The sequence below is a fragment of the Geotrypetes seraphini genome, chromosome 14, assembly GCF_902459505.1.
Source record: "Geotrypetes seraphini chromosome 14, aGeoSer1.1, whole genome shotgun sequence".
In the NCBI taxonomy this organism is placed as follows: domain Eukaryota; kingdom Metazoa; phylum Chordata; class Amphibia; order Gymnophiona; family Dermophiidae; genus Geotrypetes; species Geotrypetes seraphini.
The window spans coordinates 5,229,129-5,250,233 of record NC_047097.1 but is presented as its reverse complement, the minus strand read 5'-3'; the positions used below and the strand labels follow the sequence as shown (position 1 = coordinate 5,250,233).

The window sequence follows — 21,105 nt, the reverse complement described above, 5'->3', positions numbered from 1 at the left end:
GAACCTCTTAAATGTAGACAACAAAACAAAAAAATACAGGTTCTACACGCAATTGGATTGGTATTGAACAAGAGGAAAAGACCTCAGAAGCCTGCACCATAAATAATATTTAATTCTACAATGGTTACTCGGCAGGACAGGTTCTCTATCATTGGTCTCACAAACCTCTTATGACCGATTAGCAAAAAACTTTTTAGTCGTGTATTCAACACATCTCACTTTTTAATCGGTAATATGAACAAAAATGTAATGCACTTATCTGAGTTAGTGATAAGAGCCCGACGGGACCTGTTTCGCCAGATTATTGGCTTCGTCGGGGGACTTTTTGATAGCCCTTCTGCTCGTTGTAAGGGTGAATACGAGCTCCCGCCTCTTGCCTGGGCTGGGCCTTGAGCATCTGTATGGACAGACCTTACTCAAGTGAAGAATAAGAAAGCACAATATAGAAATAATTAGTCAAAAACTAATCTCTAAAAAATACAAATTGGAGGCCATTAGGATGTAAAGAGATGTGAATGTTAGGTACATAATACCAAGAGTGATTCTAATTGAAATTTAATATTACACTGGTAAGGTCGGATATTCCAAGATTAGCAGGGGTGCTTCACTGAAAAGGTAAGAAGCATACAAATGGGGAGATGATAATCTGGTATGTGGACTTGAATATAATGTTAAACCCCAACAGTTGATACCTCGAGGGAAGAAGCAGAGGCAGTGAGATCCTATATTCATGGGAGAGAGCTGAAGGGGGTCATGCTGATATACACCTGGAAGTTTAAGAATGAAGGGAATAGAAACTATACTTCTCTCTCTCGAGTGCATTGGAGCTATTCTTACAAAGATACTCGTATAATAGCAGAGGCTAAGATCATTAAGAAAATGAGAGGTGGAGCTGGAACCCAAAGTATGTACAAATCATGAGGCTCGTATCTGGGTAAATGGAGGATAAATAAAAGTTTATTAGAATGATAGGAGACAAGTGTAGAAATCAGGAAGAATATTTTAAGTTTTAATGGTTCAGGTGAAATGGGAGGCGATGCTATGAGGAAGGTTGATCTCTCAAGCAAGAGGGAACTAAATCATAAAGAGTAAGGAGAGAAAATAAGGTTAGGAGAGAAACCTAAAAACTATTTTAAGGAAGTTATTTATGATGGAAGCAGATTAAAGAGAGTTGGTTAAGCAATGATTCTTCTTGAAGGAAAATAAATAAACTCTTGAAGGAAAATGAGTATAAAAATAAGTTGAAACAGAGTCAAAGGTGCTGTTCATTTTTGTACAATCCCACTTTATTCCACGACCAGTGGGTTATTTCCATTTACCCGGCAGGACTTTGTAGGAAGCCTCAAATTTGAACCCCCTCTCCCTCATACATCTTCACTGTCTGGTTCTGTAAATGTCAGTCTTTCTTTCTACAAGCCAGTTTGTAGGCGGTTGCGTTTTCTGCTCATGTTTTATTTTGTGTAATTTGTCTTATTGTTTGCGGTTTGTGCCCTTGTGCTGTGGAGTTTTCCAAGGGGACAGCTCCAACTGCAGGAGATCGCAGACCTTTGGGAAAAGTCTGTTTCTTTAGCAACTCTCCAGACCAGTATAGCTATAGATCTTACAGATGGGTTATATCTCATCATGACCAGCAGGTGGAGACTGAGACAAAGCTTTGGAATAGTAAATAATATGTGACCCTCCCTTATTCCATCAGTCTTCTCTCAGTCTCCAGCAGGTGTGTGTGAGTTGTACCCATCTCCCTTAGTTAGGGCTGTTGGAATTTGTTTAGGGCTCCTAGTCCCCGTTTTGGTGCCAGATTGAGCTTGGGTGGGCTCTGTTTGGGGGTCCGTCTGACCTTGGGGGTGTCACACCCGGCGAGACTTGTGCTGGGTCCCTTTCCTCCACCTCCCCAACATTTCTTTTTAGAGGTGCATCAGCAGTAAGCCTTGCCCCAAATTCAAGTAAGGCATACTGCTTTGAGAGCCAGTGGAGTCTGTTCTGTGAAAAAAAAAATAATCCTGAGGCAGTGCCGGTCTGAAGGGTTGCTTTCCCTTTAAATTTGCTGTAATTTACTGTACTTTTTACCTATCCGGCACTTTTTGTTTAGCTAGGTCGCGTATGGAGCAATGAGCACTTTACAAGGAAAAAAGTGCTCATTGTGCTCCAGATGCGAGGTAGAGAATGACACGGTGACAAAATTAATCACCGTCCCCGTGGATAACTGCGGGAAACCATCTTCATGTTCTTTAAGGAGAGAGGGAAGAATCAGAGTATGAATGGCCACAATCACTGACCCTTAAGTTTTGCTTTGAAGAATGCTGGTGTAGAAGGACTGAGGTTGAAATAGATACTAGAAAATGACATGGGATTATTTCCCGCGGTTATCCGCGGGGACGGGAACGGTGATGAATTTTGTCACCGTGTCATTCTCTAATGCGAGGCACTCGCAGCCGGCCTGTACAGATGCTGTGTAGCCTGGAGCAGTGGAGGAGCTTCGTTGGCAGTGGGTGCCAGTGGCCAGGGCTCCCCGCCAAAAGTGCCTCGTGAGTCGGAAGCTGACAGCGGGGAAGCCTGGATTTCTCCCGCTGCCCATGGAGGGATTTCCTCAGCCACTGATGGTAAGGGTAAAAAGGATTCCCTTATCGCCAAAGTGGCTGGGGATTCCCTTACAGCTGATGCTGGCTTGCCTGCTTTAGCGGCTGGGTCAGTTCAGGCTTTCCAGCCGCTACAGGCCGTGAAGGGCTCATTTTTGGTGGGATCTTCACCGGTTTTGGCGGTAAGCCCCTCCATTTTGTCTACAGCCTCAGGTGACCTTCCCCCTGTATTGGAAAAACAGGGGCCAGTTTCAGCCGGGTCCCCTGCTGTGGCAGGGAGTCCCATGGGGCCGCTGGGGGCTTTTTCCCCAGATTTGCTTTTTGATTTCTGTAGAGCATATTTTCAGGCGGCTGGGGGGTCCTGCGTTTGTCCCAGGGGTCTCGGGGATTTATTTTCTCTCTGCATCTCCTGCAGCTCTCCCCCCACTACTCCTTTAGTGCCCCGTCCTCCTCCTTCTCGTCCAAGCATCTGCAGGTGGCTTGGGATGAAGACTTGTGGTCTGAGGAGCGTGTTGACCTTGATGAGGACCTAGACCCTTGGGAAGATCTCCAGGATCCTCTCGAGGTGACGGCAGCTGGTAGCAGGGCCTCGGCTTTTCCATCTGCAGGCGAGGAGGCATCCATGGTGCGCCTTTTACAGGGAGACGAGCTCCCGGATTTAATTCAGCAGGTCTCCTCTGTGTTGCCTTTTGAGGAGGCACTTCCTGAGCCCCCGCGTGTTGGGGACCCTCTTCTTTGGGGGATCCGCTCTGCATCCCACTCTTTTCCTATGCATCAGGATATTCGGGATATTATCCTGGTGCAGTGGAATACGCTGGAAGCGCCTTTTCGGCTTGAACGCACCATGGCTCATTTGTATCCCGTCGCCAGTAGTGGATGCGATGGTCTCAGCTATTGCTAAGTGGCATACGGTGCCCATAGAGGGCAATTCTGCCTTACGGGACTCTGAGGAGCATAAGTTGGAGTCCATCCTTAAGCAGAATTTTGCGGGCTGTGTTTCGGTGGGTTGAGCGTGTTCTTGACTGTGAGTCTGATGACTGGCCCTTGGTGGATCAAGAGGTGGCAAAGATTGAGATGGCAGCCTCTTTCCTCTTGGACCCTCTCTATGATTTGGTCCGGACATCCACCAAGTCTATGGCTTTTGGGGTGGCCACGCGTCGTACCTTCTGGCTTTGAGCATGGTCAGCGGATGTGACGTCCAAGTTTAAACTCACAAAATTTCCCTTTTGGGGGTCTTTTTTGTTTGGAGATGATTTGGATAAGTTGGTTCAGACTTTGATGGACTCTAAAGATCTCAATATAAATACTTTGGAGGAAAGGGAGGAGAGGGGAGATATGATAGATGTTTAAACACCTATGTGGCATAAATGCGCATGAGTTGAGTCTTTCATTTGAAAGGAAGCTCTGAAATGAGAGGGCATAGGATAAAGTTAAGAGGTGATAGACTCAAGAGGAATCTAAGGAAATACTTTTTTACAGAAAGGGTGGTAGATTGCTTGGAACAGTCTTCTGGAAAAGGTGGTGGAGACAGACTGTGTCTGAATTCAAGAAAGTGTGGGATAAGCATATGAGATCTCTTAGAGAAAGGAAGAGATAATGGTTACTGCAGACTGGGTGGGCCATTAGGCCTTTATCTGGTGTCATGTTTCTGTGTTTCTATGTTTAATAATGGTGGGAGTGGTTAGGTAGTGGAGCTTTCAGACTTTAATTACCATATCTCCTTTGGAGAAAAAGGAGGAAATAATAATTTTGCTTTTCTTAATGAATAACTGGGTTATTTAATGTGTTTACTGCATTAAAAGAACAATACTAGTAAAACTTGGCAGTTAGATCTTACATATGTTGATGCAAGAAAAGATATAACAACCTCTAAAGGATTCAGTCATTCAGGCATAAAATGTGAACCAAGAAATCTGGTACATTACTCAGAGGCTAGAAAAATGGTTTCTGTAATAATGGAGACCTACGAGACAAACCAATATTTTCCTTCTCTTTGCAGTGCATGTCGTACCCAAGTAATTGATGATGAGTCAGATTATTTTGCCACGGACTCCAATCAGTGGCTGTCGAAACCAGAGAGGGAGGCTCTGCGCAAGAAGGAGAAGGAGCTCCAAGACTTAAAGCATGCCTCACGCCTCTCCCAGAAAATCACCATTGACTTTGCAGGCAGGCAGATACTGGAGCAGAAGGACAGCCTCTCTGAGTATCATAACAAGTGAGTACTGCACACTGATTAAAAGTTCTGAAAACACTGAAAAAAAAATGGTACCACTGAACACATCCATGTATCTCTTATTTCAGTAGATCCTAAGTTGGAATCTGCTTTATCCCATATCATGCCTTTCTTTACTTTTTTTTTTTTACTTGTTCCCTTACACTTCCAGCTTGGTCATAAACAGTACTGGAATATGACATCAATGTCCTTGCATTGGTAACTATCTTCCTCCTCCCATTTCAGCCCAATTATTGCTGTGATGGTCCTCAACCACTACATGTTACCACTAAGCGATGGTAGAGATTCTCTTTGTTCAGGGGTTTGAGCTCTGCCTTAGCATCATCAGCCCCACTTGGTCCAGAAAGCAGAAAACCTGATTCAAGAATCAAATTTGGATCCTTCTCATGGCAATGTGTAATTGGGCCAACCCACCTTTCATCTTGCTAAAACGGAACTTCCCATACTTGTTCTGGGGGTTCCACAACCTGTTGGAGTTTTAGGATATTCATCATGACTGCATGGGAGAGATTTGTATACACATAACCATGATTGATATCCTGAAAACACAACTGGTTGTGAGGGCCTTGGGGCAATTTTGGGAAATTGTGTTCTAAAGGGTAAATCTATTCAGTATATCAGCTTAATTCTACATGCTTTTTCTCCCAAGTCATCGTGGTGATAAATAAAGTCTACTACATTTTGCTTTGTAGATGACTGCCTTATTCATGAGTGTAAGGTAATGATGTTGAGGTTATTATTCCAAAAGGAGAGACTTTGAATTAGTGCAGTCACTATATTTGTCCTTGCAGGTTGGATGAAACTATCCAAAGCATTACATCTGGGATGATGGGGAGTGTGAGGAATGAGAAGCTGATAGCTGAGAAGCAGCTGGGGGTTCTGGTTAATCCCAACATCTTGCGGCCTGCACCTGAGGTCAGAATGTAGCCTGTATCCATGATGAGTGTGTGGTCTGTGATTGTCTTTATGTAACCTGTTCTGTATTCTGCATACTGGGCCTTTGGTGGTCAGTGTGTGGCTTACAGCCTCTTCAATTGACCATTCCTAGGGAAGATTCAGTCCTCCAAAGAGTGCTAGTAAAGATATGAGATCTTTCCATGTCAAAGGTTGGCAGTTGGCAAGTGGAGATTTCAGGGTGTTCCTGAGAAAGTGAACAGCAAATTATATTTCATAATTACTTCTGATGGTTAACTTCAGGGGAGAATGTTTGGCAAATAGAGTAGTTTTTAAAGATTTATGGAAAAATTGAAATGAATTGGAACTCCTTAAAAGGGGAGATCATTCCAGAGTTGAGAGTTTAAAGACCAAAGATTGACTTAAGATCTTGACTATAATCCCTTTTTTTAGAAGGAAGGGAGAGTTTAAATTGTTGGATACCTCTTGCAAAGGAGAATTGGTAAACATTCCAAAATAAAGGAATAAGAGGATTACAAGCGCATTTAAATTGAATTCTAAAATAAACCAGGAACCAAGGAAGACTCTGAAGCAAAGGGGGTCACATGGTCAAATTTACATTTTCCAAAGATCAGCTTCGCAGCAATATTCTATATTAATTGTAATCTATGAAGACAAATTTTTGTAATGCCGAGGTAGATAGCGTTACAGTAATCAAGACGAGATAATATAATTGATTGAACTAAGATAGAAAAATGACAGTGATGAAAAAGATATTTAACCTTCCTCAGCATTCGCAAACTAAAGAAGCTTTTCATTACCAAGGAATTTATTTGGTCCTTAAAGGAAAGAGAGGAATCAAAAAGGACTCCCAATATCTTAGCAGAGAACTCAGTTGGTAAGGAGGACCCAGATACCAGAGCTACAGTAGGAGGAAGACAGTCCAATCTTGGACCTAACTACAACAGCTTAGTTTTAGTTGTATTAAGCTTCATTAGACTTATCAGCCACCTTCGATACAATTGATCACCAACTTTTCCTGAACAGATTAACTGCGGTAGGTATCAAAGAACATGCTCTTGAATGGTTCTGCTCCTATCTTAAAGATCAAATTTACACAGTATTGCTTAACAGTATTTCCTCCAAAACTTACACTAACAATTACGGCATTCCTCAGGGTTCAATTTTATCACCGCTGTTATTTAATATTTATTTGGCCCCACTTCTGACATTATGCCAATCTATAGGCTTTACATCTTATGCTGACAACATTCAGCTACTTCATCCTTTAGATCCCACAAACCTCACTGAAATGCAGGCCATTAACTCAAAACCATCCAAGATCAAAAACTGGCTCAGAGACAATATGCTGTCCTTAAGCACATCCAAAAGAAACTGCCTACTCTTTCCCTGGAAGGAGGGCATACAACTGTCAACCCCAATGTGCATCGATAGGTCACCGATCACTGAGATATTCGCAACAAAAATCCTGGGCGTGATCCTAGACAGCAAGCTCAATTATCATCAGCAAATCAGTGCTATGGTCAGAAACTGTTTTTATAAAATTCTACTGATTAGATCCCTTTCTAGCTTCCTGAAGCCTCTTCGCTAAATATTCTAATTCACTCGCTAGTTATCGCTACAATTGATTATTTCAACTCTCTCTATAAAGGAATTGCGCAAAAGGAAATCAGAGGGCTACAACTCATTCAAAACACTTCTATTAAAATTATTAGCAACGCAAAAAAATATGACCATGTCATTCTGTTATTGAAAAATGCACACTCCCATTCCACATCGTATCACTTTCAAAATCGCATTCCTCACTTTCAAAGCGCTCAAATCCAGACTACCAGCTTTTATCGATAAGCTATTGATTCCACACACTCCAGCTAGAATTCTAAGATCTTCTTCTCAAAATTAACTTTTTGTTCCCTCCCTCAAAACTTTTCAGATGCGACGTACCACTTCATTTGCTGTTACAGCACCCCAAATTTGGAACTCCCTGCCCTCTTACCTGAAAGAGGAATCAAATATTGATAAATTTAAAGGAGCATTAAAAAGCTTCCTCTCCATAATTCAGGACTCTTTTACAATCTTTGAAAAGGCAGCTCTCAATTAACTTTCCCCTTCCCTTTTGTGTTTTCCTTAACTTTTTTTTTTCTTTCTAAAATATTGTATTTCACCCTCTACCCTCTTGTTTTCCGTTTGTCTGTTGGTCTTCTCCATGTTCTGGCTCTCATTAATTATTTTAATTTTGATCCCCCCAGAATGTTAATAGGTGATTAATCAAATTTTTAATAAAACCTTGAATTACAGCACATTCCATTCATTCTGTTACACCAGGGGTGTCCAATGTCAGTCCTCGAGGGCCGCAATCCAGTCGGATTTTCAGGATTTCCCCAATGAATATGCATGAGATCTATTAGCATACAATGAAAGCAGTGCATTGTATGCAAATGCACCCCTGTGTTACACGATAGCAAAGTTTTTGAACAATATACTCCTTTCCTTTCTCACATTTACAACACACCTTATAACGCTTTCTTTCTTTGTTTCTTTCTTTCCGCCTATATAATACATTCAGCTTCAGTAGTTAGAGATCATTTCCTCTAAGGTTAGCAGTTTTCAAGTTGCAGAAGAATTATTTGACATGATAAGGTAATTGGAAGCAGTACACTTTCCCATTGTCAGGACTTGTCAATCGTTGGGTTTTACTTCATTTTCCTATGCTGACGATATTCAACTTCTTCACCCATTTGACCCCGAAAAAGATGAAGAAATCAAAACAATTAATAGTAAACTAGACACAGTAAAAAACTGGCTTAGCTCTAATAAACTATCATTAAACATACAGAAAACTCAAACAATGTTTTTTACTTGGAGAAAAGATATCACTCCAATTTCTTCATTCTTACTCGACAACTCTCCAATAGAATCAGTATCTTCCTTAAAAATCTTAGGCATAATCATTGACACTAACCTAAATTTTCATAATCACATTAGCCAAATCGTTAAATCCTGTTTCTACAAACTCCGTCTAATACGATCCATTTCTTCATTTTTAGAACCAAAATCCATTAACATACTTATTCATTCTATGATCATTTCAAAACTAGATTACTGCAACTCTCTGCTGTTCAACGTACCGCAAAAAGAAAAGAAGAGACTTCAAATAATCCAAAACACTGCAATAAAACTCGTTCATAAAGCAAAAAAATACGACTATGTAACTCCACTACTGATCAAATCCCACTGGTTGCCTATCAATCACCGAATCACTTTTAAAATAGCATTCTTAGTTTTTAAAGCTCTGTTATTTAATGAACCACAGTTCATATCTAGAATGATTATTCCATATCATTCTCCCCGATCTCTTCGGTCGTTATCTCAAGACCTATTATCAGTCCCTTCTTTAAAAATAGTGGGTACAAGGAGAAATGAAATGTTTTCTGTTTTAGCTCCTCAAACTTGGAACGCTCTGCCACATCCAACATATAACACATAACTGGAAAGACTATAGAGGATTGAATTATTGTTTCTGGTGGAGTTCGGTTTGTCAGGTGTATGAAATGGAAAAAACATTGGCAATCAAGAGAGGTTATTATAAGAAATTTAAAGAGGTGTGGAGACCATTAATTGAGTATTATAATAAATAAATAATTATATTTATCCCCATTAAATATATGTAGGGGGGAGGAGGGATGGGTGGGTTTTATGACATTATGAGGGGTAATATATGGAAAGGGAGGGAGGGGAGATAGTTTATGGTATAAAATGAATGTAGAGTTTCAAGTGAAGAATGTATAGTATGACTTGAATTATTGTACACTTGTTTGCATAATGTAAAAACGAATAAAGATATTTAAATGAAAAAAAAAAAGAAAAGAAAAAGACCTCATCTCGTTCAAAAAACTTTTAAAAACATTTTTATTCAATGATGCTTTTATTAACTGATAATTTAAATTTTTCTTTTTTTATCTTCTTCTTTTTCCATTTTTTTCTTTTGCCCCTTCCTTATGTGTTTTTACCCTTTTTGTTTCTTCTTTCCTAGACCGAGATAATTTGTAACTTTTCCCCTTTTTCCTAGTGTATCCAGTTAGTCATGAAACCTTTTAGGTTTTAATACTATTTGTTATCTATATCAGTGATTCCCAACCCTGTCCTGGAGGAACACCAGGCCAATCGGGTTTTCAGGCTAGCCCTAATGAATATGCATGAGAGAGATTTGCATATGATGGAAGTGATAGGCATGCAAATTTGCTTCATGCATATTTATTAGGGCTAGCCTGAAAACCCAATTGGCCTGGTGTTCCTCCAGGACAGGGTTGGGAACCACTGATCTATATTACTGTTTTTAAAATTTGTTAAAATTTGTTTTAGGACTGTTTGTTCCCCCTTAATTTGTTTTAAACTGTACATCGCTTAGAAAATTTTTATAGGCGATTTATCAAATAAAATTGAACTTGAACTTGAAGTTACTTTTCAACATCATATCTGTTAGGGCCCCCCCCCCAACATTTCCTTTGCTGGCTGGAGTTTACACACTGTTTTAAGTCAAAGCTTCAAGGCCTCTTTGCTGGAACATTGAGTCCAGTTAATTATATATATCTCTTCACAGTTCATATTCTTTCAGGGCTACTACCCTCACTGATTTCAGGCTTAGTGAAACTTAACAATACCTGTTCATCATATGACTGATAGGCTCACCATTTCTTCCTTTTACCTACCCAGCTCTCCAATTTGTCCAAAGGCCCTTTAGGTCCTTTACAACACCAGCATCCAATATTCCTTCAGCAATTTATCTTCCACTCTGTTGAGGCTCCCAAGTTCCCATTATTTAATACTCTGACTTTTTGAGTAAAAAACAAAAATGATTGCATAAAATACAAAGTATCAGGGCTCATGTAAAATCAGTGAAAACCAGTTTCACCCTGCTGCTGGATCTTTCCCATTTTGTATCATGGACTAACTTAAATTCTCAAAAGTTATAGTTAATGGAATCCAACATCTTGGACTTAATAGAGCTTCCAGTGCAAAAGGGATAGTATGCTGAACCGTAGGGTTGTCCGTATGTGCTCACGAGCATACTGCAGAAAATGTCAATTACAGCTTTTCAACTCCTCCTCCATGGTCTCTGCTGCCCCCTTCAGTTCTTCCTTATGTAGGCGAGCATGAAGATGTCATTCTGATCTGCTTTGTTTATTTCATTACTGTTGTGCGGGGTTTTTTTGTTTGTTCAAGGTTTTGTGTGGCTCAAAGGACTGCTGTGCCTGCTTAAAGAGGAGCAGACTTTAGTCTGCAGCTGGAAGGTATATCCTTCAGGGACCTGTGCAGCCAGACTGCTGAATATTTGTGGAGCTCGGGGTACCAAGCCCTCAGCACTTGCTCACTTCCTTCACTTGGTCAAGAGCTTGAGCACAGGCTGTTAGGCATCAATAGCATCCTTTGGGGCACTTAGGATGCTGGCTGCAGTTTTGCTTCCCTCCTTCTTTTCTGCATCTGTTGAGTCCCAAGGGGGGGTAAAGGAACAGTCCAACTGACAGCCCAATGAGCTTGGTGCGACAGCTGACTCGCAGCTTGAGGCAGAGAATCCTTCCAGATCCAGCTACACTTTAAAAAGCTGAAGCAGGCTGCAGCACCATTTTCCCAGCACATGGTCTGTGAGTACAGGGTGTGACAGCCTATGGGGAAAATTGTGTGTGTGTTGGGAGGGTTCTTTAAAACTGTTATTTGACAGTTATGTTTTTAGTGCACATCCTCTAAAATTCTATTTTTTTAAGTTTTTGGTCAGCCCTGAAGTGTTTTGTTTTTTAATAATTTTATTTCAAGCGAATGGCACACAACAAAACACAAATACAAGTCAGCATAAAAACAATGCATCATAGCCAAATACAAAAAAGCTTAAGAAGCAAATATAGTATTCTCAAAAATATTCCCATTTTTTATCCCTCTCCCAAAAGCTAAACCTCCCCCTTCTTCTCCCAAAACCCCAACAAAATAAGAATAAACAAAAAAGGGGGCCATCAAACTAGACATCAACTGGCTCAAATAAATCACAAGATTACAGTACTGACTATGCTGCCTGCCACTGCACATAACTATCCCATATCTTGTGATAAGTACCCAAAGTATTATAGTGAATAGCTGTCAACTTAGACATCAACTGGAGGTAATCCAGCCAACGATATATCTCACAGCAACCAGGAATGCCTGGTGACCGCCAACGATGAGCCAAGGCTAGCCTGGCGGCCTTGAATACACAAGCCGCAAACTTCTGTTCAATTTTAGTGAAACCAGGGACACCCACAAACAACACTCCAAACACACCGGACATTGTTTGCATAATACACTCACCAACACACAGATTTCTATTCCGCCATTACCTTGCAGTTCAAGGCGGATTACAATGGAAGATCATTTGTCATTTCAAGAGAGGTAAAGAGAAGGCCGGTAGTTTCAGTGTGGCGGGAAGAGGGAGGAAGGACGGTAAAAGTGATGTTAGGACTGTTTCAGGAATTTCTTGAAGAGTATAGTTTTTTATTTATTTTCTGAACATCTTGTAGTCTGGGGTAGATATCAGTAGATTTGAAGATCTCGTGAGACGGAATTGACTACCCACTTGTCCAGGAATAGAGTGTGGATTTACAAGAAAGAAGATTAGCAAAGATAAGAACCTAATCTTTTGTTAACTTTTCCTCAAGTATTGTAGACATTTGTATCGTCTATGCAGTCTCTGCTGTCTGGATCACAACCAAACTAGCTGCCATCTTAGACTCTATGGTCTTGTTTCACTTTCATGTAATTCTTTGCACAGTTTTGGAAACAAGTCTGTTCTTTTAATCAGTCATCATCATTTGTGGTTCCTGTTGTGGCTAAAATGAATTCCAAAAGTTGTAATTATAGAAGCTTCAAGGAGTCTTGGCACAGAGGTGGGCTCTTGGTTGTTTAAATAACTGTACTTAACAATATAATGCTACCTTCCTCCCTTTACCCCTCATCCTCTGAAAATTGTTTTACTTCAATTTAGTGTGATTTTGTTTCTATAATTTGTTGTTAGATATTATTGAACCAGTGTGTTCATGCATTATTTTCTGCATTGGGTCATACATGAAATGTTGATAACATCAGCTATTGCTTTAACATAAGAACATAAGCATTGCCTCTGCCGGGTCAGACCAGGGGTCCATCGTGCCCGGCAGTCCGCTCCCGCGGCGGCCCTCCAGGTCCATGACCTGAAAGTGTTTCCTACCTAACCTAAAATGTCCATACCCTATTCGCTCAATGTCCTGTAAGGTAAACCTCTATCTGTACCCTGTTATCCCCTTCACTTCCAGGAAGTCATCCAGTCCCTTTTTGAACCCCAGAATTGTACTCTGTCTTATCACCTCTCCGGGAAGCGCGTTCCAGGTGTCTACCACCCGCTTTGTAGAAGTTTTATCTGCATCAATAAATTTTCATTTAGTATAACAGATCCAGAGTACTCTATACTAGAAGAGTAAGTGTTATTGCAATGAAGCAGTGGATGGCTCAGGCCAAGATATTTGCAGATTGTATAAGTTACTTATAATATGTAGCCTCTGAGCTCTAACATTGTATTAAAATACAGAGTATGTAATGTAATTATAGCTACAGTGCCTTCAAGCTCTACTTAAGATGCCCAGAATTAATGGTGTGCTACTGCTGTACCAGATGGCTGACTGATCACCAGTATACCATATGGCAGCACAGTATGTTGCCAGGCTTATGCTCCCATCTCTTGAGAACTCTTAAGAGTGCAACTGATTAGCTCAGTACACTGCAAGCTATGGTGCATCAGAGCAGTTTGTGATTTCAGCAGATGGTTCTGTTTCTACAGCCAATTGGAACTCCTTCTGGTAGGTTTCTCCCACATTTTCTGGCTGAGGTGATCACAGACCTGCCAGCTTGCCTCTTCAGAACCTTATTTCAGTATTAAACCCTTTCTGAAGATGGGTGTTCCAGTACTTGGGATGATGTTAACTTAACTATGTTTACTACTGCTATTAATTATTTCTATAGTGCTACCAGATGTACAGATTCATGAAAGAGACAGTTCCTGCTCGAAGGAGCTTACAATCTAAATAGACAAGACAGACAAACAGGATGGTATGGATACAGTTAGGGGGAATGTTAATCTGATGGCTAGGACAGTGGGGAGTAGGGTTATGGATTGAAGGCAACGTCAAAAATATGGATTTTCAGTCTTCTTTTAAAAAAGGGAAGGGAATGTGGACAAACTCAGGTAGTTTATTCCAGGCATATGAGGCAGCTAGATGAAAGGAACAAAGTCTGGAATTGGTAGTGGAGGAGAAGGGTACATCTAATAGCAGCTGTTAATACTCTGGCTGCTGAAGCATAACTACTATTACTACTACAGATTTTTATTTTGTACCTTGCCTAGAATTGTAGAATAGAGTGATTAAGAAATATTTTAAATAAAATACCTGCCATCAGTAATTCCTTCACTGAGTTATGTTTCCATAATCTTTCTGGGTATATGTAATTGTGCTGTAGATCTTTGCATTATCCTTTTGGTGTGATGCTTTAGTTACTAGATCATGTATACAGTATGTGGAGGAGTATCTAAGGTGAGAGTTCAGTATACCCACCTGTAAGCAAGTAATATACAGAGTGCATGAAGATAAAGTAACTTTCCTGTTTTGAGAACAGGCTTACTTTTTTGCAATTGCTAAAAAGGTAGTTATATAAACTACATATACGTATACTCTAATATAAACTGAGATTTTTGGGCCCCAAAATGGGGGTCTTGATTTATAAAGAAAAATGGGGAGACCCAATAATCCACAGTGAAAACAATCCACCGATGAAAACAAAAAACTGTGGATACAGATGTTCTGGAGATAATTTATTAAACACTTCCCCCCCTCCCCGTTTTGGACCTGTTGCAGGCCTCCCCTGGGCTCCTATAAGCCTTGGTGGGCTGGGACAGGTGGGATCGCTCCCTCCTATTATCCCACCTCCCTGACTTTTTTAATAAACCTATTTTTTAAAGCCCTGTTGGTCCAGGGGTGAAACGGGACAGGAGTGATCTTCCTATGCTTCTGCCCTGTATTGAAAAATTTTTAAAGCAATTTTCAGAGATGAGCCAGTAGTAGAGAATTTTTTTTATCCTAACCATCATACATACTCTTCATTTGAGTGGGTATGAGTAACTTGCCACTATGTTTTTTTCTTTATTCAATTGAATTTTTCCTTTTCTTTGTTGTATATTGCTTATGTTCTATGAAGCTCTGCGCTGTCTTAAAATTATATATTTTTTTCAAATTCTTTATTCATTTTTTTCATCTTCCATCAAGTGTACAATATTATATCAATTAATTCATACACATCACTTGAAATTCTTTCTATTATCATCTGAAGTACATAAATTATCCCCCTCCCCCACCCACCCTATTCACAGATATTATAATAAAAAGTTAACATATATATGCTATCTTCATAATTATTGATTAAATCTATATTATAACTATAAACCCCCCTCCCATAATTATAATTATACTTTCAATGTAAAAAGGCGTCTAATCATTACAATAAGTAGTCAATGGCCCCCAAATCTTCTTAGTTATTATAATTCCCTTTTTGTATTGCAATTATTCTTTCCATTTTATATATATATAACACAATGAATTCCACCAGAAGGTGTAATTAAGTCTTGTGTAGTTTTTCTGATTTTTGGTGATATGCTGAACGGCGACTCCTGTCATTAATGAAAGTTTATTATTATTTGATGAAATTTGACTCTTTATTCTCATTGACGTTCCAAATAGGATTGTATCATATGGTAGAGCTACATGGTTTTCCAATAAAGAATTAATTTGTGACCAAATTGATTTCCAAAAGGCCATGATACAGGGACAAAAATATAATAAATGATCTAAAGTCCCTACTTTCAGATTACAATGCCAGCATCTATTAGACTTAGAGCTATCCAACTTTTGTAATCTAACTGGGGTCCAAAATGCTCTATGTAACAAAAAGAACCAAATTTGTCTCATAGATGCAGACACTGTACATCTCATTCTCCAAGACCAAATTCGTGGCCATTGAGACGCAGAAATTTGATGCTTAATCTCAGTGCTCCAAATGTCTCTAAGACCATTCTTTGATTTTTTTATTCATAAATCCAGATATTAATTTATACCACTGAGCGACTTGGTGACCCAAGAAATCCGCCTGAAAGCATAAGAATTCCAGACTATACTAATTGTTGAGATTTTTCCATTCAGGGAATCTCTCCTGAATAGCCTGCTTCAATCGCAACCATTTAAAACTTTGTGATTTGTTAAGACCATATTTATGCTGCAACTGCGAAAAATCAAGCAGTTTACCATTTAAAATAACATTACCTAGAATCCGTATATCTGCAATAATCCATACGATTTTAAAACCGCCAACTTGAATCTTGGAGTTTAGCCATAAAGATTGGTATGTTGATTTGTGTATTGGGTTTGGAGTTAAATTGCTGACATAACGTAATGTTTTCCATGTATCCATCAAAATTCTGTTCTATTTATATTTTCTAGGCATCGTAACACTAAGAACATGAGACAAATTAATAGGAAACATGAGTTGCCATTCCAAATACAGCCAATCCAGGATATTTTCCATGAGCTCTGGGAGGACCCAATACATACCCTGGCGTAAAATATAGGCTTGATGATACCTATAAAAGTTAGGAAAATTTACCCCACCCTCCACAATTGATTTTTGTAAAGATACTAAGGCAATTCTGGGCATTTTACCCAGCCAAACAAATTTTGTAAGAATACCATTTAACTTTTTATAAAAGGACCCCTGAAAAAAAACTGGTATCATGCTCAATTGATAACAAACCACAGGCAATATCATCATTTTAATAGTTTGGATTCTCCCCCACCAAGAAAGATGTAAAGGATTCCATTGCTCACACATTTCAGTTACTTTTTTTAACAAAAAATTTTATTCTCTTTCATTGTATCTTCCAGCGTATTTTTAATTCTAATACCTAAATATTTTAATCCATCTTCTTTCCATATAAATGAAAATGAATCAAATAAGCCTTTCGTACAATGTACATTAAGTGGAAGAATTTCTGACTTACTCCAATTTATCTTATACCCTGAAAATTTTCCAAATTTCTCTATTAACTCAAGCAAGCATGGCATGGTAATTTCTGGATTCCTCAAATAAAGCAGTATATCATCTGCATATGCAGATATTTTATATTCCCAATCTGTACAAGGAATACCTTGTATCCCCTTTGCTTGTTGAATGGCTAATAACAAGGGTTCTAATACAATATCAAAAAGCAAAGGAGACAATGGACAACCTTGCCTAACCCCCCTCCGCAAATTAAAACGCTCTGATAAATTATTATTAATATACAGTCTTGCAGCAGGGGAGCTATACAACGTCTGAATCATTTGTATAAATCCAGAACCTATACCAAACCAATCTAATGCCTGATACATAAAAGTCCATTCCACTCGATCAAAGGCTTTCTCTGCATCCAAAGAGACAGAAAAAGCCGGATCATCCATGGCTTTTGTTAAATTTAACATGTAAAAAGCCAATCTGTATTATTAAATACATGTAAAAACATGTAAAAAGCCAAGCTAATGTATTATTAGAAGAATGTCTCTTAGCAACAAATCCTGTTTAAAATTATATTCTTAACAATCTTGCATCCATAAAAAAACATGTAAGATTGCTATTGTATTTTATTTCAAAACATTTCTAACCCACCAATCACTTAAGTGTGAGTTACGTAAACACATGAAATAATAATGAACATACATAAGACTCAATAGTCCAACACACATAAGCCTCTTACCTGTTTAGGTGTGATTGTATGAGCTGAAAAGACCTAAAATTTAATACACTGTCGGGCTTTTATGTCTGTGTGTTTAAATTCTGAAACTAGTTTGACAATATGCTGCAATGTATTCGTTTGACCATGTGTTTTATTTCCATTTTTGTTTCAAAATTTTTTATGAGGTAGTCACTGGTTGAAATATGTTTATTACAAAGTTCATAGCCTGCTTAACTTTACAGACCATAATGGTTAACAAAATTAAAAACACATTAAAAATATATAGTATAAAATTAATCTATAAGAGCTCTATCGAGTAGATAGGAAAGACCCAACCACAGTCATACAGAATCATTCAAACCTCATTACAAAAACTAATAATCAGGTATTATTAATCCACAGTAAATGCTGCACTGTACCACCCTCCAAGTCGATGCCAAAGGTCTCCTTTAAATAACAGTGTTCAATAAGCATTTAAACTTTTTTAAATTCTCCTTTTAAGCAGATATAATTTGGAGCATGATTTGGGTGGTCTGTTATCTTTTGGGATGTGTGCATGGGTGTGAGGCATGTCCAAACAGCGGTTCGTAGCATGCATTAGAGAGAATGTGCTCTTCGGCTTAACCATAGGGCTTATATGACACCATCTCAATTGCACAAAATGGGATTTCTGCAGGCTCAACAGTATTTGAAATGTAACCTGGAGGCTGCCAACTACCTTCACGTGTTTTAGATATGCCCCAGTGTGCAGGCTTTTTGGAAAAGGGTGAGAGCCTATTTAGGATTCTGGGTTGGAAGTTGGCAGTTTCTCCAGAGGTACTTTTGCTGGGCCTAATGGGTTCTAGTGGGATTAGGGGGCGGGGGCCACATCTTTTGCATCCAGAAGCTGAGTATTTTGGGACAGAAAGCTATCCTGAAGGAGTGGATGTCAAACCGGGCTCCCTCTTTCTGGGTTGGGAGGCAATGGAAGCCAAAGGTACTAGCAAACGGAAGAAGAGTTTCTTGGACAAATGGGATCCCTATCTACAATCACTTTCACTTTTCGGTCACTAATCTTCTCTTTTTCTCTTCCCTAGTTCTACTTTTTACCAGTTCCAAGCTTCCTAGTTGGGGTGGGGTAGGGGGAACACAAAGGAGGGGGAGAGGGTGGATTGGGTCTTGGGGTATTGGAGGGGAGGGAGGTGTTTTCCCTACTCCAGTATCCACTTTAGTCCAGTTCTGAGCAAGTTGATGTGTTTTGTACTGTTATATTCTCTTTATTGTTATATAGTTATAAAGTCCTCAGTACAAAATTGTTGCATGTTAAAAATGGTCAGCGAGAGGAGGGAGTTGTTTTATATATGAAAATGGTGCTGGAGTGCAATTTGTGATTTATGGAGCATCTGTATTATCTTTCGGTTAACTCTGTCGGTTAACTCTGTCGGTTTTGTCCTATTGGATTATACTCATCACCAATAAAACTGTGTGAAACTAAACAAATTATAATTTGGAAGCAAGTTCCTTAAATAGGGTGCTAAATAAAAGAAAGCTCTGGTAAGCATCTTACCCTTTATAAATAAGGCACAATTAGCCTATGGTTTTGTAATGATCTCAACATCCTTGGGGGGGGAGGAGGGGGGGATAAGGAATGTAAATAACCTGGCAGACAAGTACAGTATGGTAGGCCCTATGGGTCAGTACTATATTCTTAAACCTAACTCTGCAAGAGATCAGCAAATAATGAAATTTTTTTTTTTTTTTCCATTATATTTTTATTTTCAAATTTTACAAAAAGTGTACATAATAATAAAATACAGTTGATAAATGCATGGTATCACTTTTATATCTAACACAATGTATGTCTGGATTTGATTTTTCCCTTCACCCTCCCCCCACCCTTTTATTGCTTTAATATAATATTTTTAATTTTCAAATTTTATAAAAGTATACAACATATTAGAATATAATTGATAATTATTCAATAACATATTTATATCTAATACAATATATTCTGGATAAATTTTATTCATTTTCCCTCCCCCCACCCTTCTATTATTTTTTAATCATATGTTACATTTTGTATCATATATTATAATATAATATAATGAAATTTTTTTTAAAAAAGAGGAATAACATAATCTTATTTTCTTTATGTTTTATTAGAACTTGTTATACCGCTTCAGTATATAACAGATCTAAACGGTTTACAATACAAATATTTTATGAAAGGAACTCCATTAAAGATAGGAAAGTAAAGCGATAGGATACATATAGCACAATGTTATAAGAGTTAAAAAAAAAAAGGTTTCTATACTGACCCAAATATCCACTCTCCAAGATTCATGCTGCTGAATCACGTTCAATCAATAAATAAATATGGAAAATATCTGGTAAAGATATGTCGGTTCCAAATGACTCCTTAAAGTAGAAGATCTTTAAGTCTAGTTTTGAATGAATTGTGGTTACTTCTAATATCCTGTGGTAGATGATTCTAGGTCTTTCTTCATGTTATTCACACCATCCAGCGTGTCTACTCTATTGCAGATTTTGGTATCATCCTCAAAGAGGCAAATCTTACCCGACAACCCTTCAGCAATATTGTTTATAAAAATGTTAAAAAGAACAGGCCCAAGAACAGAACCTTGAGGCACACCACTGGTAAAATCCCTTTCCTCAGAGCGATCTCCATTGATCACTACCCTCTGTCGCCTTTCACTTTCAACCAGTTATTGACCCAGCCTGTCACTTTGGGACCCATCCTGAGGGTACTCAGTTTATTTATGAGACATCTGTGTGGAACACTGTCAAATGCTTTGCTAAAATCTAAATACACCACATCTAGCACACATCCTCTATCCAATTCTCTGGTCACCCAGTCAAAGAAATTGATCAGATTTGTCTGACAGGACCTACCTCTAGTGAATCCATGTTGCCTCTGGTCCTGTAATCCACAGGATTCCAGAAACTTGACCATTCTCTGTTTTAAAAGTGTTTCCATTAATTTGCTTACAACAGAAGTCAGACTTACCGGCCTATAATTCCCTACTTTTTCCTTACTTCCACTTTTGTGGAAAGGGACCACATCTGCCCTTTTCCCAACTCTAGAGGCTCGTTGAAAAGGTCAGTCAGCGGAGCTACCAGAACTTCCCTAAGTTCCTTCAGCACCCTCGGATGTACACCATCCGGCCCCATCGCTTTGTCTACCTTTTATTTTAGCTAGCTCCTCACGAACACAACCCTCTGAAAATCAATCAGGGTCTATTATTCCTCCATCCCTATTCACGTTTGTCTTCTGTGATCCCATTCCCGGTGCTTCAGCCATGAACACAGAACAGAAATATTTTTAAGCAATTCAGCCTTTTCTTTATCAGCTTCTACATATTCCTCCCCTTCACCTTTGAGTCTCACAATGCCACTTTTGAACTTCTTCCTATCACTAATATATTTTAAAAATGCCTTGTCTCCCTGTTTTACCGTGTCAGCTATATTTTTTCTTCCATTTACGTCTTTGCTTTCCTGACTACACGACCAGCCTCTCTTAACTTTTCCAGATATTTTTGCCTGTCTTCCTCTTTCTGCGATCTTTTCTA

The 21,105-nt window shown here is 39.0% G+C and overlaps 1 protein-coding gene across 3 annotated transcripts in view; it reads left to right on the top strand.

Moving 5' to 3' along the window:
* TRIP4 (thyroid hormone receptor interactor 4) overlaps nucleotides 1-21,105 on the top strand; it is a 147,768-nt gene that overhangs the window by 51,361 nt on the left and 75,302 nt on the right. For all 3 annotated transcript variants that reach the window (XM_033920643.1, XM_033920642.1, XM_033920644.1), the window contains 2 exons: nucleotides 4,576-4,791; nucleotides 5,601-5,724. In XM_033920643.1, coding sequence (XP_033776534.1) covers nucleotides 4,576-4,791; nucleotides 5,601-5,724 — 340 coding nt within the window. The remainder of the gene's footprint in view (nucleotides 1-4,575; nucleotides 4,792-5,600; nucleotides 5,725-21,105) is intronic.